This window comes from Schistocerca piceifrons, chromosome 5, assembly GCF_021461385.2.
Source record: "Schistocerca piceifrons isolate TAMUIC-IGC-003096 chromosome 5, iqSchPice1.1, whole genome shotgun sequence".
NCBI classification, from domain to species: domain Eukaryota; kingdom Metazoa; phylum Arthropoda; class Insecta; order Orthoptera; family Acrididae; genus Schistocerca; species Schistocerca piceifrons.
Genome location: NC_060142.1, coordinates 50,919,523 through 50,938,396, shown reverse-complemented (window position 1 = coordinate 50,938,396; position 18,874 = coordinate 50,919,523). Strand labels below are relative to the sequence as shown.

The 18,874-nt window shown below is 41.3% G+C and overlaps 1 protein-coding gene across 1 annotated transcript in view; it reads right to left on the bottom strand.

Moving 5' to 3' along the window:
* The window catches only part of LOC124797851, a 192,035-nt gene that overhangs the window by 99,951 nt on the left and 73,210 nt on the right, over window positions 1-18,874 (bottom strand). Inside the window, exon 2 of the mRNA XM_047260914.1 lies at window positions 14,123-14,271. Coding sequence (XP_047116870.1) covers window positions 14,123-14,263 — 141 coding nt within the window. The 5' untranslated portion in view covers window positions 14,264-14,271. The remainder of the gene's footprint in view (window positions 1-14,122; window positions 14,272-18,874) is intronic.

Below are 18,874 nucleotides of genomic sequence, written 5' to 3'. Positions count from 1 at the left end.
CGAATGGCGCTAGCTGCGCAGCATTTGTGCACCGCCGCCGTCAGTGTCAGCCAGTTTGCCGTGGCATACGGAGCTACATCGCAGTCTTTAACACTGGTAGCATGCCGCGACAGCGTGGACGTGAACCGTATGTGCAGTTGACGGACTTTGAGCGAGGGCGTATAGTGGGCATGCGGGAGGCCGGGTGGACGTACCGCCGAATTGCTCAACACGTGGGGCGTGAGGTCTCCACAGTACATCGATGTTGTCGCCAGTGGTCGGCGGAAGGTGCACGTGCCCGTCGACCTGGGACCGGACCGCAGCAACGCACGGATGCACGCCAAGACCGTAGGATCCTACGCAGTGCCGTGGGGGACCGCACCGCCACTTCCCAGCAAATTAGGGACACTGTTGCTCCTGGGGTATCGGCGAGGACCATTCGCAACTGTCTCCATGAAGCTGGGCTACGGTCCCGCACACCGTTAGGCCGTCTTCCGCTCATGCCCCAACATCGTGCAGCCCGCCGCCAGTGGTGTCGCGACAGGCGTGAATGGAGGGACGAATGGAGACGTGTCATCTTCAGCGATGAGAGTCGCTTCTGCTTTGGTGCCAATGATGGTCGTATGCGTGTTTGGCACCGTGCAGGTGAGCGCCACAATCAGGACTGCATACGACCGAGGCACACAGGGCCAACACCCGGCATCATGGTGTGGGGAGCGATCTCCTACACTGGCCGTACGCCACAGGTGATCGTCGCGGGGACACTGAATAGTGCACGGTACATAAAAACCGTCATCGAACCCATCGTTCTACCATTCCTAGACCGGCAAGGGAACTTGCTGTTACAACAGGACAATGCACGTCCGCATGTATCCCGTACCACCCAACGTGCTCTAGAAGGTGTAAGTCAACTACCCTGAGCAGCAAGATCTCCGGATCTGTCCCCCATTGAGCATGTTTGGGACTGGATGAAGCGTCATCTCACGCGGTCTGCACGTCCAGCACGAACGCTGGTCCAACTGAGGCGCCAGGTGGAAATGGCATGGCAAGCCATTCCACAGGACTACATCCAGCATCTCTACGATCGTCTCCATGGGAGAATAGCAGCCTGCATTGCTGCGAAAGGTGGATATACACTGTACTAGTGCCGACATTGTGCATGCTCTGTTGCCTGTGTCTATGTGCCTGTGGTTCTGTCAGTGTGATCATGTGATGTATCTGACCCCAGGAATGTGTTAATAAAGTTTCCCCTTCCTGGGACAATGAATTCACGGTGTTCTTATTTCAATTTACAGGAGTGTACATTTCTTCAATTTCTTCATAATCTGCAGAGCCAGTTGGCATATAAACTTGTACTACTGTAGTAGGTGTGGGCTTCGTATCTATCTTGGCCACAATAATGCGTTCACTATGCTGTTTGTAGTAGCTTACCCGCATTCCTATTTTCCTATTCATTATTAAACATACTCCTGCATTACCCCTATTTGATTTTGTGTTTATAACCCTGTAGTCACCTGACCAGAGGTCTTGTTCCTCCTGCCACCGAACTTCACTAATTCCCACTATATCTAACTTCAACCTATCCATTTCTCTTTTTAAATTTTCTAACCTACCTGCCCGATTAAGGGATCTGACATTCCACGCTCCGATCCGTAGAACGCCAGTTTTCTTTCTCCTGATAACGACATCCTCTTGAGTAGTTCCCGCCCGGAGATCCGAATGGGGGACTATTTTACCTCCGGAATATTTTACCCAAGAGGACGCCATCATCATTTAATCATACAGTAAAGCTGCATGCCCTCGGAAAAAATTACGGCTGTAGTTTCCCCTTGCTTTCAGCCGTTCACAGTACCAGCACAGCAAGGCCGTTTTGGTTATTGTTACAAGGCCAGATCAGTCAATCATCCAGACTGTTGCCCTTGCAACTACTGAAAAGGCTGCTGCCCCTCTTCAGGAACCACATGTTTGTCTGGCCTCTCAACAGATACCCCTCCGTTGTGGTTGCACCTACGGTACGACTATCTGTATCGCTGAGGCATGCAAGCCTCCCCACCAACGGCAAGGTCCATGGTTCATGGGGGGGGGGCTATGTCCAGGATAGTGTACCTAAAGACCAAACGTCTTTGCTCAGCCAAAGGGCATAGTAAGAATATTGCGTAAAGTAGATAACTGAATATATCACAGAAGCCCATTTTAAGGACCATAAAATTCTTAGAATTCTTACACTCACTCTCAGATACATATACAACTTTTTCCTGCTAATAATAAAAAAACAGTTTCAATTGAACTGTAATACATACTGTTACAATGCAAGGCTCAAAAATAATTTTCATGTCGACTTTGGCTCCTTGTCTAGCGTTCAGACTGGAATTATGTATTCTAGTGGAAGATATTCAACAAACTCCTGTCTGACATAAAGCAAGAAATTCAAAATCCCTACCAATTCAAAATAAAATTAAAAACATACCATATTAGCCACTCTTTCTGCAAATTATTTGAGTATCTACACTCCTGGAAATTGAAATAAGAACACCGTGAATTCATTGTCCCAGGAAGGGGAAACTTTATTGACACATTCCTGGGGTCAGATACATTACATGATCACACTGACAGAACCACAGGCACATAGACACAGGCAACAGAGCATGCACAATGTCGGCACTAGTACAGTGTATATCCACCTTTCGCAGCAATGCAGGCTGCTATTCTCCCATGGAGACGATCGTAGAGATGCTGGATATAGTCCTGTGGAACGGCTTGCCATGCCATTTCCACCTGGCGCCTCAGTTGGACCAGCGTTCGTGCTGGACGTGCAGACCGCGTGAGACGACGCTTCATCCAGTCCCAAACATGCTCAATGGGGGACAGATCCGGAGATCTTGCTGGCCAGGGTAGTTGACTTACACCTTCTAGAGCACGTTGGGTGGCACGGGATACATGCGGACGTGCATTGTCCTGTTGTAACAGCAAGTTCCCTTGCCGGTCTAGGAATGGTAGAATGATGGGTTCGATGACGGTTTGGATGTACCGTGCACTATTCAGTGTCCCCTCGACGATCACCAGTGGTGTACGGCCAGTGCAGGAGATCGCTCCCCACACCATGATGCCGGGTGTTGGCCCTGTGTGCCTCGGTCGTATGCAGTCCTGATTGTGGCGCTCACCTGCACGGTGCCAAACACGCATACGACCATCATTGGCACCAAGGCAGAAGCGACTCTCATCGCTGAAGACGACACGTCTCCATTCGTCCCTCCATTCACGCCTGTCGCGACACCACTGGAGGCAGGCTGCACGATATTGGGGCGTGAGCGGAAGACGGCCTAACGGTGTGCGGGACCGTAGCCCAGCTCCATGGAGACGGTTGCGAATGGTCCTCGCCGATACCCCAGGAGCAACAGTGTCCCTAATTTGCTGGGAAGTGGCGGTGCGGTCCCCTACGGCACTGCGTAGGATCCTACGGTCTTGGCGTGCATCCGTGCGTCGCTGCGGTCCGGTCCCAGGTCGACAGGCACGTGCACCTTCCGCTGACCACTGGCGACAACATCGATGTACTGTGGAGACCTCACGCCCCACGTGTTGAGCAATTCGGCGGTACGTCCACCCGGCCTCCCGCATGCCCACTATACGCCCTAGCTCAAAGTCCGTCAACTGCACATACGGTTCATGTCCACGCTGTCACGGCATGCTACCAGTGTTAAAGACTGCGATGGAGCTCCGCGTGCCACGGCAAACTGGCTGACACTGACGGCGGCGGTGCACAAATGCTGCGCAGCTAGCGCCATTCGATGGCCAACACTGCGGTTCCTGGTGTGTCCGCTGTGCCGTGCATGTGATCATTGCTTGTACAGCCCTCTCGCAGTGTCCGGAGCAAGTATGGTGGGTCTGACACACCGGTGTCAATGTGTTCTTTTTTCCATTTCCAGGAGTGTATTTACAGGGATTGAAAAGGTCTGTTAGCTACGTGCCATGTATTGATGTTTGTTATAAAGCTGTATGACAAGAAATAAAATACTGAGAACAGTATTTATAGATGTAAAAAATTATTTGAGAAATACCATTGTAGTAAGTAAATATGTAAATTACTGATTGATAAACAGCTTTATTCAAAGTAGCAGCTTTTTTACTAGTTTACTCACTTAACATTTGATGCAAAAGTATGACCATCATTAAGCAGTACAGTGATACTTCACAGTTAATATAGTATAAAGATTAAGTTTCTATGATGTCTCTGTCTCATGTTAATGTATATCTTGCCCTGTTCCACATTCCTGAAGTTTCTCCTTTTTGATAGGATAGATGAAACATGATGTCTGAATGAATGAATGAATTAATTAATTAATTAATTAATTAATTAATTAATCTGGATATCTGTTTCCACTAAGGTTTCCATCTTCAAAGTGAATATTATTGTGGATATCCATGGATATCTGTGCCTGCACAGACCTCTAGCTAAAGCTATACACTGTACAGAGTGAACTCAAATTTTAAGTACAAAGAAAAGCAAGTCTCAACATTATCAGGAATGAAACAAATGAACTTGGTAAGGCACATCATATTCAACTTTCTGAAAGCACACATACAAAAAATGGACCACTGGAAGTAGATGCTATATGTCAGACTTATTTAAGGTGCATTTACACCTGTGTGCCTTGTAACTAGTTGCTGTGCGACTGTGCTTCCCCCACATGCAAGTAGAGGCATACATGTAGGTTGCATGTCTCTTCCTTAACATGTGCATGTGGAGTGATTCCAATCACAACTGTGCCTCTACTGCCATGTGAGACAAGCTACAGCTGCACAGTGACTAGCCGCAAGGCGCACAGGTGTAAAAGTACCTTTAGACAGTCTTTCCACTGCCAGACATTACTGTCGCCAAAGAGATCACAAAATTCATGAACTTGCTGAAAATTAATTACTTTTCTGATTATGGCGTTACTTTAACCCAGTGCTAAAATACTGTGGTGACTAGGTAGTCCACTTTATAAAAGTGGAGATAACCAACTGAACCCTAGTTACAGGTTCATCTTGTTCCTTTTCATGGTCTCTAAAAAGTTTTTAGAAGGCTGCTTGCAACAGAATATTTGATCATCATTCTGAGAATAACATTTTCACAACAACAAAGTTTGGCTTTCATGAAGGCTTCCTCTAGCAATCATTGTGTTTGTAAGCTTTCCTGTCACACTAATTTTGTGCAAGGGTCAGAAATTAGTTTCAGACAACTTCGGCAGGGCAGCCTTCCCACTTTTTTTAATGAGAATATTTTCTATGACCAGCAATGTATTGTGTTGTACTCTAGCATTTTCCTTTCTTTTTGTGTGATTCAATTAATATAAAATGGACTGCATAAGTTATGTTGGCATATAATAACTTTTTAGAAAGTTCGGTTGCATTAACTTTACCTACTTTATTAATACTGAGATTAATTAATTAATGTGTGTGCACACAACATTTTTATACAGTTCTACTACATAAGTATTAAATAAAACTGTAATTTAGGTCATTGAGACTCATGAGAGTGAACAAACAAAGGCTTGTGGTTGCAATGAAGATTTATTGGCAAACATTATTCAATCTAATATTCTCAATAAATAGGCAGTATGAGCAACAAAAGCATGTGGCTTATATCAGGAGAGTCTGACTGTGATATTAATGTTATATTAACACCAAGGCTGTATACAGGGAGAATGAATAGTTGCAAAATGATGGAAAGATGTAAGATGATCTTCTGATGATAAAAACTTGGTAAAAAAACTGTCAGTTGATTGTCACCATAAGAAAATGTCATGCAAAGTGCGTAAAAATACAAAATGGCCCAATACAATTTGATTATCTCATCACTGAGTAGTTATTGGGATCATTCAAACCCATCAAATATCTATGGATACCCATCCAGAATGATTTAAGGTAGAATCACAACAGAAATATACCAGGTGGTTATGATTAAACTTTCCCTATTTAACACATTATAACATGGAAACTAATTACTGAATGATTTACCAAACTTGGTAGCATTAATGCCAAGGACATGGGGAAGAAAAATAATGGAGAATCAATTCAACTGAAACACTTTTAATGTGTTGCTATGGTACATCATACCATTACATACCAGTACCATTACTACTATGAAAGGGGCCCAATATGGCACCCATCAGTGTCTAGAAGAGTCTGAAAGTGTGAGATTGCATTCTGTACAACAGAACAAAGCATTTCCATTGGTATGCTGGCTACCTCTCTTGATATGCTGCATTTCGGATTAGCGTGTGAGTGAATGTTTCCCTGGTAAACCCTGTCCTCCAGGTAGCCCCACAACCAGAAATCACAGGGAGTGAGAGCAGGTGATCACGCCAGCCAAGCATTTTCAAATGATCGGCTGATAACTTGATCATTTTCAAATGTGTTTCAGAGAACGGGGTCAATGTCACAAGCAATGTGTGGTGGGGACCCATCTTGCATGAAAACTGTTGAGTTCAATGCACCTTTCTCCTGCAGAGTGGGCATGACATGCTGGAGAAGCATATTACAAAAACGTTGGTGAGTCACACTACACATCTGTAGTCCTTGAGTGCCAACCTGTTCAAAAAGAATGGGCCAATGATGAACATATCCATGAAGCCACACTATATGGTGACACGTTCAACATACAGAGGAACTTCATGTACAGTGACTGGAGGTGAACATCCCCATACTTGCCAATTCTGTGTGTTCACCTCACCAGTCAGGGGAAAATGAGCCTTGTCTGTCCATAGGATGGTCCACAGCCAGACCTCATCAACTACAATCTTTGCAAGAAAGTGGAGAGTGAAGTCAACACTTCCTTGTGCATCCTGAGGTGCAAGCTGCTGTATGATTTGGATCTTGTATGGATACCATTTGAGAATGGTTAGAAGCACCTTCTGTACAGTGGACCATGGGATGTTCAACTGCCCTGACACAGCACATGCACTGCCTGATGATGGGGAATTGCATGCAGTACTGTCTGCCATAGCAACAGTAAATTCATCAACCACATGTGGTGCAACTGGTCATCACCCTCTTCCCAGAGTGATGCTCAGTTCTCCAATTGATTCAAACTACTTCATCATGCTCCGCACAGTAGGTGGAGAAAGAAGACCCTTCTGTAATCCTTTCAGCCAGTGATATTCTTGAAGTGCAGCTGCATCATTACTGTTGTTTTGATAGTAGAGCTTCACCAATAATGTCCTGCTGATTTTGTCCAAGCTCATGTTGACACATCAACAAGTGAGATGCGACTCATCAGGTGTGTGAAACTATGAATCATGATGACTGATCATGGCACCTGGCCATAGTTGGAACTGGACAGTGGCAATGTGATGCATGGAAATCATGCACATTAGTGCTACCAAGTTTGGCACTCGTACAATAATTAATTCTGTGTTACAATGTGTTAAACAGGGAAAGTTTAATTATAACCACCCGGTAGTTTTGGAAAAAGCCAAACAAATTCAGTGGAAGAATTTTAATTATAATTACCTAATTTACTCACAATTATGGCCATTTACATAACATACACTGTTCCTTGACTACTGTTCATTAGTACTGAACTCTTATTAATGGAAGGGAAGAGATTACTTGGAATGGTCTAGCTGGAAGTGCTAAGGCCCTTGTCTTCCTCAAGCCTGTAAACAGAATCATCCTATAAGTTATGGAGGAGTGAAGGGGAGTCTGGGGTGTCTGAACAATATAAAATTGATTCCAAACCATAGTATAAATGGCATTTTGTTAGCTACTCCAAATGGACATGTGTTTGTTGTAATCCACATTGCATGTTAGTTTTGTGAGATATATTGATATTGCAATGTTCATCTTTGGCAGACTAGTGTAAAAGGGGACACAAAATTAGCCGAGTGCAAAATCTGCACGTTCTGTACATTATTTACTTATCTTCATGTATACAAGCTGAGTCAACTTTCAGTATTCCTCGTGCCTCCAATTAAAGTCACATGGGTCAAATAAAATCAGTTTGAAAAGTTAGGTCCAAAAATGTAACATAAATTTTAAGTGTGCTCATTTTATCAAAACTAATGTAGATGATCGCATGGGTACTGTATCACCAATTTGTAGGCATAACCTGTGTTTTTCAGAAATGTGATATATTCAGCTGTATAATGTCATCATTGTAAGCTTGTTTCATGAGTGTTTTGCATAACCTATTTCATAGTAAATCAGCATCTGTAATTTGCAGTTACTGGAAGTAAGTAATGTATATTGTCACATTATTTTTCTGTTGTAATTTGAGTGTGTATTCCCTGCATTTAATGTAAATTAATGTTACTGTCAAATTTGTTGGTGACAATAACCTGCAAAACATTTCAGAGAAACATTTACACTTGTTCCAAGTTTTTCTTCTCTCAATATATATCTCATTTTGGCTGTTAATCACTTTAGCTCTAAAAGGCTACTGGTAATACTTGTAGCATATCAGAATCATAAATTAGAAAAGAATCAGCAAGCTTAGTTTATAGCTGTCTGTTACTGTTGTGTAAAATATTGCATCAGACACAATACAGCCCCACTGTGTTTGCTGTTGTTAAGCAGCTAAAATCTTCCTGACTACTGTAAAGTGATCGAGAAGTGCTGCAAATGGATGTCTTGGGAGTGCTACCAAAAGTCATGTACCAGAGATACCAAAGGTACCTAAATTACTGAAGGATACTGTCTCTTCTGTGGGACATACAGGGTCCATCACTACTCATTCATTTCACTGTAAGTGACATGCCAATGGCAGAGCTAGGCACCCTGTATAGGTCAGACAAGGACTAGGGAGAACTTAAGATGTCAGGTGTGTACACCTAACCAACAAGTCTGACTTGCTGTCTTTCACTAAAACCAAAACTGAGCCAGTGAGACTTTTGGGAAACCTGCTCCATCCTAAACTAGTGCATAGTTTCATGGTGATATGTACTCATAAAGGTTTCTCGGGCTTCCAGCCATGTCACGTGGTTTAAAAATCGATGAGCTTTTGGCCGAGTACTCCTCAGCCATTGTCAAGTGGTGACTTGGATTTTAAACCATTTGGATTTTAAACCATTTGGATTTTAAACCACTTGATGCGGCTGGAAGCCCAAGAAACCTTTATTACTGCTCTGTCCTGTGTCAAGAGGATGCAAACATTAATGGGTCTGTTAATTGTTGGGAGTTCAAATGTATGGTGTATAATGGTATCTGTTAGGGAAATGGCATCAAGGGATGGGATGGAGCACCAGGTGTACTGTGTGTATGCCTGGAGACCTCATTCAGCATGCTGAAGAGGCTATTATGACAGCCACTGATGGAACAATGTGCAACCATTAGCAGATTGTGGCACACTTTGGAACAAATGATGTCTGTAATCTGGGCTCCAAGATCATAACTGGACCACTCTAGTACCTTGTAGAGGAGATTGATAATGGCAGCCTGGTTCACAGAGTTTCAACGAAGCTCACGATCTGCAGCATTGTCCCCTAGTTCTGAGTCAGTGGAAGGCTTGGTCTAGGAACTGTAAAAGTTCTGTAATAAGCTAGGCTGTGGTTTCCTAGACTTATGCTATATGTTGAAAACTGCAGGCTTCCACTAAATGTATTAAGTGTCCACTACATATGAAAGGCAGCTACCCAGATAGCTAATTTTTTGTGTGGGGCACACAAGTTTTTTTAAGGTTAGGTGACTCTCCATCCAGTAGATAAAGAAACTTTGAAGTATAAGTGTAAGATCCAAAGAAACACCCCCCATAGGTGAGATGATCAAAATCCTAGTGGATAACTTTCAAAGAATTCACAACAAAGTGCCAGAGTTCAAAGCATTCCTAAAAATCAGTGAAACTCACATAATACTAGGTACAGAAATGTGGTTAAAACCTAAAGTGGACAGCAGTGAGATTTTTGGTGGAAATTTAAGTGTATACTGAAAGGATAGGGTAATGGGAAATGGAGGCAGTGTATTTGTTGCAGCAGACATCAAATCCACCGAGACAGAAATTGGAGCTGCATGTGAGATTCCTTGAGCAAGTCACAGTATCAAAGACAGGCATAAAATTATAATTGGCTCCTTCTGTCAATGTCCAGACTCACCTCTCGATGTAACTGAAATCTTTAGACAAAACCTCAGCCTGCTTGTAAGTTCCCAGCTCCTACTGCAATTATTAGATGGGACTTTAATCATCCAACAATCAATTGGGATAATTATAGCTATGTTAGTGGTTAGCATGAAATGGTTGGTATGAAACATTACTAAATACCTTCTCTGAAAACTACCAACAGCAGATAGTTCAGAACACCAGCAGTGATGAAAGGGTATTAGATCTAATGTAAACAGATAGACAAGGCATCTTTGAGGATGTCCATATCAAAACATAACAATGACCATGAGGTAGTTATAGCAAAGTATAAAGTGCAACTGAAACAAATAGAAAGCTTTGGATGAGAAACATTGAACTTTTAGCTCAGAACAGGAGCATGTAGAGAAACTATGGCTCAAGTTGAAAAGAATAGCTTATCACACGCAGGGTAGAAACATACTCAGTACAATAGTCTATTGTAAGAGGTGCCCCCATGGTATACAGCTGCTATAAAGAAACTTCTCTAAAATAACAAACTATTGCATAACATGTATAAAACAAAGCTACAGATAGAAAGATACTGAGTTAAACACGTTTTGGTTCTCAAGAGTGCAATATGTAAATTCTTCAGTGACTACGATAGCAGAATATTGTTGAAATATCTTCCACAAAACCCAAAGAAATTCCGATCATATGTTAAGGCTGCTAGTGGCACCAAAGTTTAGTGTCCAGTCACTCACAGATGGGACAGGAATTGAAATTAAGAGTAGGAACACAAAAACAGAAATGGTTAAGAAATTTTTCAAATGTCCCTTTAAAAAAATTCAGTAATGTTGCCCCAAAATAATTCCCATAATACTGAGAAGGTAATTGAAACAGATATGGAGGTGACATTGAGAAGCAGCTGAAATCATTGAAACTGAACAAACAACAGGGCCTGATCGAATCACTAGCAGGTCCTATACCAAAATTGTGACAGAGTTAGCCCCTCTGTTAGCCATAATCTATCACACACCCCATGAACAAAACATGGTGCCCAGTGATTGGAAGAAAGTATGGGCCACTTCTGTCTATAAGAAGAATAGGAGAAGTGATCCACAATTCTATCATCCTATATCTGTGACAGCCATTTGTTGTAGAATCTTAGAACATATTCTGAGCCCAAATACAGTGAGGTGCCTAGAATAGAATGACCTCCTCCTTGCCACCTAGCACAGATTTCAAAAACACTGATCATGTGAAACCCATCTCTCACATTTCTCACATGACGTACTGAAAGCCAAAGATCAAGACAGGCAGGCAGATGCAGTATTTCTCAATTTCTGAAAAGATTTGACTCTACCACACCTACAATTATTATGAAAAGTACAGTTATATAGGGTATCATTTGAAATTTGTGACTGGTTTGAGGGTATTTTGGTAGAGAAGATGCAGAAAATTATCTTGGATAGAGACCCACTGATTGATGACGTAACTTCAGGTGTGCCCGGGGGAGGTGTGCTGAGTCCCTTGCTGTTCATGTCTTATTAATGACATTGCAGACAATATTAATTGTAATCTCAGACTTTTTGCAGGTGGTGCACATATCTACACTACTGGCCATTAAAATTGCTACACCACGAAGATGATGTGCTACAGACATGAAATTTAACCGACAGGAAGAAGATGCTGTGATATGCAAATGATTGGCTTTTCAGAGCATTCACACAAGGTTGGTGCCAGTGGTGACACCTACAACATGCTGACATGAGGAAAGTTTCCATCCGATTTCTCATACACAAACAGCAGTTCACCGGCATTGCCTGGTGAAACATTCTTGTGATGCCTCATGTAAGGAGGAGAAATGCGTACCATCACGTTTCTGACTTTGATAAAGGTCGACTGTAGCCTATCACAATTGCGGTTTATCGTATCGCGACATTGCTGCTCTCATTGGTCGAGATCCAATGACTGTTAGCAGAATATGGAATTGGTGGGTTCAGGAGGGTAATACGGAACACCATGCTGGATCCCAATGGCCTCGTATCACTAGCAGTTGAGATGACAGGCATCTTATCCGCGTGGCTGTAATGGATCGTTCAGCCACGTCTCGATCCCTGAGTCAACAGATGGGGACATTTGCAAGACAACAACCATCTGCACAAACAGTTCGATGATGTTTGCAGCAGCATGGACTATCAGCTCAGAGACCATGGTTGTGGTTACCCTTGAAGCTGCATCACAGACAGGGGCGCCTGCGATGGTGTACTCGATGATGAACCTGGGTGCACAAATGGCAAAACATCAGTTTTTTGGATGAATCGAGGTTCTGTTTACAGCATCATGATGGTCGCATCCGTTTGGTGAAATCGCGGTGAATGCACATTGGAAGCGTGTATTCGTCATCGCCATACTGGCGTATCACCTGGCTTGAAGGTATTGGGTACCATTGGTTACACGTCTCGGTCACTTCTTGTTCGCATTGATCATTGATGGCACTTAGAACATTGGACGTTACATTCCAGATGTGTTACAACCCGTGGCTCTACCTTTCATTCGATCCCTGTGAAACCCTACATTTCAGCAGGATAATGCACAACCTCATGTTGCAGGTCCTGTACAGGCCTTTCAGGATACAGAAAATGTTCGACTGCTGCCCTGGCCAGCACATTCTCCAGATCTCTCACCAATTGAAAACGTCTTGTCAATGGTGGCCGAGCAACTCGCTCCTCAAAATACACCAGTCACTACTCTTGATGAACTGTGGTATTGTGTTGAAGCTGCATGGGCAGCTGTACCTGTACACGCTATCCAAGCTCTGTTTGACTCAATGCCCAGGTGTATCAAGGCCGTTATTACGGCCAGAGATGGTTGTTCTGGGTACTGATTTCTCAGTATCTATGCACCCAAATTGCATGAAAATGTAATCACATATCTCTTCTAGTATAATATATTTGTCCAATGAATACCCATTTATCATCTGCATTTCTTCTTCGTGTAGCAATTTTAATGGCCAGTAGTGTATAATGAGGTACAGTCTGAAAGAAGCTGCACAAATATTCAGTCAAATCTTGATAAGATTTGAAAGTGGTGCAAAGACTGCCACCTTGCTTTAAAGGTTTCAAAATTTAAGAAACTTCACTTCACTGAATGTTTATGTCTATAATGTAAGTGACCCACAACTGGAATTGATCAAATCATACAAATACCTGAGTGTAACACTTCGTAAGGACATGAAATGGAACAACCACACAGGCTCAGTTGTGGGTATAACAAGTAGTAGAATTCAGTTTGTTGGCAGAATACTAGGTAAATGGAATCACTCTACAAAGGAGATTGCTTACAAATCACTGAAGCAACCCATTCCAGAATATTGATCTTGTGTGTGGGACCACATATTCAGAGAAGGACAGCATAAATGGCCACAGGGTTAACTTGAACCACGGGAGAATGTCACAGAGATTTTGAAAGAATTGAAATGGCAGACTTTCTAACAGATGGAAACTATCCTGAGAAAGTTTGGTTACAAGATTTCAAGAACCGGCTTTAGGTGGTGACTCTAGGAATCTGATACAAACCCCTAACTATCAGTCCTGACTGTGAGAACAAGATTAGTTTAATTACAGCATGCACAGAGTAATTCTTCGCACACTCCATACATGAATGGGACATACCATCTGGTTTGCAGAGTATGGATGTAGATGTAGACAAAAGATAAGGTTACATTGACAGCCAAAATAATATACAAAGATCAGCTGGCAGAAAACATACACCAAGCCACATTACATAATAATATACTATATTTATGTACATGCAAACAATTAAGTTATGTATTATGTGATGTTTAGTGCACCACTACTATCTAATTGTACTCTTTACAAATATAGAGGTAAAATAATAGTTTTATACTTTTCCAAATATTTCATCAGCAAAAGGTATTGTTTTTTATGTTTACCAATATCAGATCCTTGCCATCCTCTCTCAAAAATGCTAATGCTTATCTATAGTCTAAATACAAGGATCTATTTACAGTACACATATATTATAAAATATCATTTAGACACATTGGAGACTAGACTGCATTGGCAATGCATAACATGTATGACTCACCATATGGTCATCCTTGATGCATGGCCCTGGAACAGGATCTGCTACAGCATGCTGGACATCACAGATCAGCACAGCAATCAACACCACAGCCACAAGCAAATGGTATGGCAGAAAAACAGCTTTCCTTCTAGCAGTGGTCATTTTGTATTCTGAAACAAGATGCAATTTTAAATGACACACACATTTGTGGTTATGCAGAAACATAAAGGGCATCAAATTCTGTTCTTGTAACCTTCCTGTGCTGTTAATGCACACTTGATTGTCTGTAAGTCGCAATATAAATTAAAATTTTCAGAAACATGAAGTAGGTTAATGGAATATATTAGTAGAGACATAATTTGAAACTCCCTGACAGATTGGAAGTGCGTTCGAGTCTTGAACTCAAAAACTGACCATTAATTTCCATAGACAATGCTCACAGCAACTCTCCTATAAGGGCACAACTCAAAACATTGCTCAGAGCTTCTGTTTACCAGTTGTAGGACTTTTCTAGGGCAGATTATTTGAAATGGCTTAGCTGCAGGGTAATAATAGCTATAGTTGTGAGTCAAAGGTAATGTAGATCTGAAAACACCCATGTCTTATCTTCCTTCAAAAATAATGATACTTAGATATAAAACAAACAAACATGTAATACTGATAAAAAATTAAAAGGTGCATGGAATATCAGTAGATGTGGTATGCTTGTGATCACTACTGGAATATGCACACGCTAGTAGTACTGTTAGACCATTCACAGACAAGCATTTAGAATGTTGGTAAGGTTATGCAGACTTAACAGTGTTGACTTCAATAATTTTGTGCTTTTGGTACTGACTGAGAACACTTAAACAGCTGTTGACATTCTGTTTTGAATAGCTTCACACAGCAAAATTCCAAATTATGGTTGAAGGTCACAGTACATCAGTACTGATGATTTGATCCTAGACTGAAATATCTTTCAATTTTGAACATGGCCGATAATGTAGCAACCGTAGACGAAATTTATAATATTACTTGAAAATACAGCTCTTCGGTTGCACAGGTTGCACCTGTGCAACCGAAGAGCTGTATTTTCAAGTAATATTATGAAATATCTTTTGTAATTTGGATGTAAATGTGACAGTAAATGATTTAGTGTATGAAAATGTAAGAATGGAAGAAATATCAATAGTCATGGGGTTAAAGAAAACCAAGATGATCTGTCTGTTGGCAAAATAAAATGATCATATGGCTTTATTAGCTGGCAGATTCCTGTCTGGACCAGGTGCAAGTCCTTTTATTAGCTGCTGCTTTGGTGTGTTGGGTAGGATCCAATGAAGATGAGATGAGATGGAGAGAGAGAGAGAGGGGGAGAGAGAGAGAGAGAGAGAGAGAGAGAGAGAGAGAGAGAGAGAGAGAGACCAGCTGCTGATGGGAAATCAATGTCTGAGCTAGTACAGAGCTCCCTTAGAAAATACCTGGTAAATAGTATCCTTTGAATCAAATGGACTCAGTGACGCCATCTGTGATTTAGGCTTTCCAGAAAATGGTCATATGGTCATGGTAAAGATGATAATGTAGTAGTTCTTGGCTGCAGCTAACCTCAACTATGCAACTGAGTATGACATCAGGCATAACACTGGGAATGCTTGTTACACTAATGTGAAGACTGCTTCACTATTTGAGCGATATAAAAAGCCTTGGATGGAGCAATGCATCAAATGTGTAAATGCAGAACTCCAAAAGTGTGCCAGGAGTTGTGGAGTGACCACATGGATGTGACAGTTCATTTTCCCTCACATGGTATGGTATGTATACATCTTAATGATTCCAGTAAAGGGTCATATGGTCATGGTAAAATTACATGGCTAATTTCTAGAAACATTCAGTGTAACCAGAGCACTTTCTGTCAAATCTCCATGATTTCCAACATTTTCACTGGGACTTTTTAGGTTAAATGTTTCTGAAAGACAGGGCTATTGCTGTATAACTTATAACAAATAGAAATAAAAAGAAAATGACAATGTGGACTGTGCAAACAGTAACAATCAAACTGCATTCAGACTTCTCTGCGAAAACATAAGAAGCCTATTAAATAAGAAGAATAAGATCTCGTCACTAAATATGATTGAAAATTCTCAAGATATTTCTTCAGGTGTGCTCTGCATAACAGAACATTCTTCGGTAGTCACAGAAATCTAGCAGATGCAATTTGATGCAACTTGTTACCACGTCATTGTATACACAGTACAAGGGAAGAGAGAGTAGCTATATACATAAAAGAGGAATAAATCCCCATGCTAAAGACCAAATGAGTTCTGCATCTGCATGTCATATGTCGGGAACAGACTTGGAACGGCACAGGACAGTGTACAGGCACCACTATGAGATTTTTTTTTTTTTTTTTTTTTTTTTGTGGCAACCAATGCATCAAACAACAGCAATTGAAAAATGTTCTCAGTTGACACCTGATACTTTGATGCTTTAAAGGCAATGCAGAATAAACCTCTAGATTTTGTTGGAAGTATTGAGGAAACACCTATGGAAATCACTGATATGGTACAGCAGGGCTTAGAAAAAACACAATTTGGTTGTGAATTGTGTGTCTTCTTACTCTGCAGACAACACCAATGTGAACTTTGGAGAAACATGTTTCATATATCAGTTGCTGAGAAACAGAAACCCTAATTTGCTAAAAGCTAATTTTTTAATCAGGTCATACATAACAAAATTAAGTTTGCAACTGACAGATTAGATACTGATGTTGGACGTGTAGTCTTGAAGATTTATAATCATTTCTCAGTCTCAGTTCAAAGGAAGAAAATAATTAAAATCATTTTCTGAATTTGTGAATTACGAAAGGACTGATATTTTGAGGAATTTTCCAACTAGGTGGCTCTCATTAACACCAGCCATTTCTAGACTGCTTCAGAATTGGAAGCAATCAAAAGTTACAAGGATGTGCTGAAAAGTAATACCCCCAGATTTTTCATTCTGTTCTCAATACTGGTTTCAGTGTTGTGTGTTATTCATATTACTCAGTCGATTTTTCCATTTGGCTGATACAAATTGCAGCCCTCAGCTGCTCAGGGGTTCAAATTGCAGCATGTAGCACGCAATATGGCGGTGTGTAATATAACTACATTGGTGCATGCAAAACAGAATGCTGTAATAGAGTTTCTAATGACAGAAAACCTGCTGCAATTGAAACCCACAGAAGAATGGAAGCTGCATACAGTGACAATGGCAGATCACACAGAAGCACTGTGACATCTGCACCAATCATTGTCATCTATCACCACCACCACCACCACCACCACCACCACCAGTAGCATCATCATCATCAATCATCATCCATACAGTTCTGACTTGGCCTCATCAGATTTTCATCTGTTTCAAAAACTTAAGGAACAGCATTGAGGACTTCACTTTGATAGTGTTGAAGTGGTAAAAGCAGAGGTGAAGTTGTGGCTTTGGCAACAAAATCAAACATTCTACAGTGACGGTATCAACAGACTGGTCTCTCATTGGTAGACATGTTCATTGCCTGAGCGACTATTTTGAGAAATAAATAGTAGACATGAATAATAAAAATGTAGAATGTTAGCAATGTTTGGTTTATTTAAAAAGCTGTAAGGGTTATCACATAAGTTCAGAGGCATTACCTTTCACCATGCCCTCATACTTCATTAGCATTCCTTACTGTCAAATACTACTAATATTTTCAAGAAAGATGACTCAGAGGAGGTCTGTTATCTGAAATCTACTTTAATTTCTTAACAAACTTTGGGAGTCACCTGGAAATAGTAGCTAAAACACTGGAAAGGTCTGACTTAAGTGTACTAGAGATATACAACCAAATGATACTTCTTATTTCTAAAATCCAGGAGAGAAGAAAAGACAACTTTTTTGGTAGCAAAGCAGAACACTTCCAAAATGTATCATCTATAAATTTGTAGAAAAAAAGGTACCTCAAGACTTTAGCAGCTTTTATAGAAATATGTTTCAGTATCTGCATAAAAGGGATGATATGACAGTCCCTATGCATCCCTTGCAACTTTTTCTCTACAGGAAGGGATTGAGTTCAAAACTTTTAGAAAGGCTGTACAACTGTTTCACCTAACTAAAAATACCTGCGTAGATGACCTATATGAGGTGTTCGTGGTCATTGAGATTATCTGAGCAACAGTGTGAACAAAGATAGTGACAACATTGCAGACTGGCTTAAATTCTTTTCTTCATTATCTGAACAAGGTCTATCAAATATTTCCAAAGTGTTAGGATTTTTGTTCAAAATCCCTGGCTCAATGGCTTTATGGAGTGAATCTTTTCTTTCATGAAGAGTAAGTGGTGAGAGACAAGAAACAGATGTTCAACAGATTTAATGAAGGCAGAATTCCAGAAACAGTGGACTATGAAGGCATGCTCTGTTCAGAATTTTTTTAAATTTGCAATGTGTGATATTCAATCATTAAAAAGCGCCCAAAGTTTACAGAAATACAACTAATTTATGAGCTCCTTGCCAGGCTTTGTAGGTCCAAGGGATATCTACCAGCTGCCATGTCATCCTCTACCTTGCAGCATCATATGGATATGGTATGGACAGGGATACTGCCAGTGCACCGCTCTCCAAGCCATTTTACAGACTTTCCAGACCTTGGAGCCACTACTAGTTGGCAAGTTGGCATCACGAGACTGAGTGCACTCTGTTATAGTCCCCCCACTAAGGAAAAATCTGGAAGTCAAGTCCTTGTCCCCTGCATGGCAGCTGTCTATGCTGACCACTTTCCT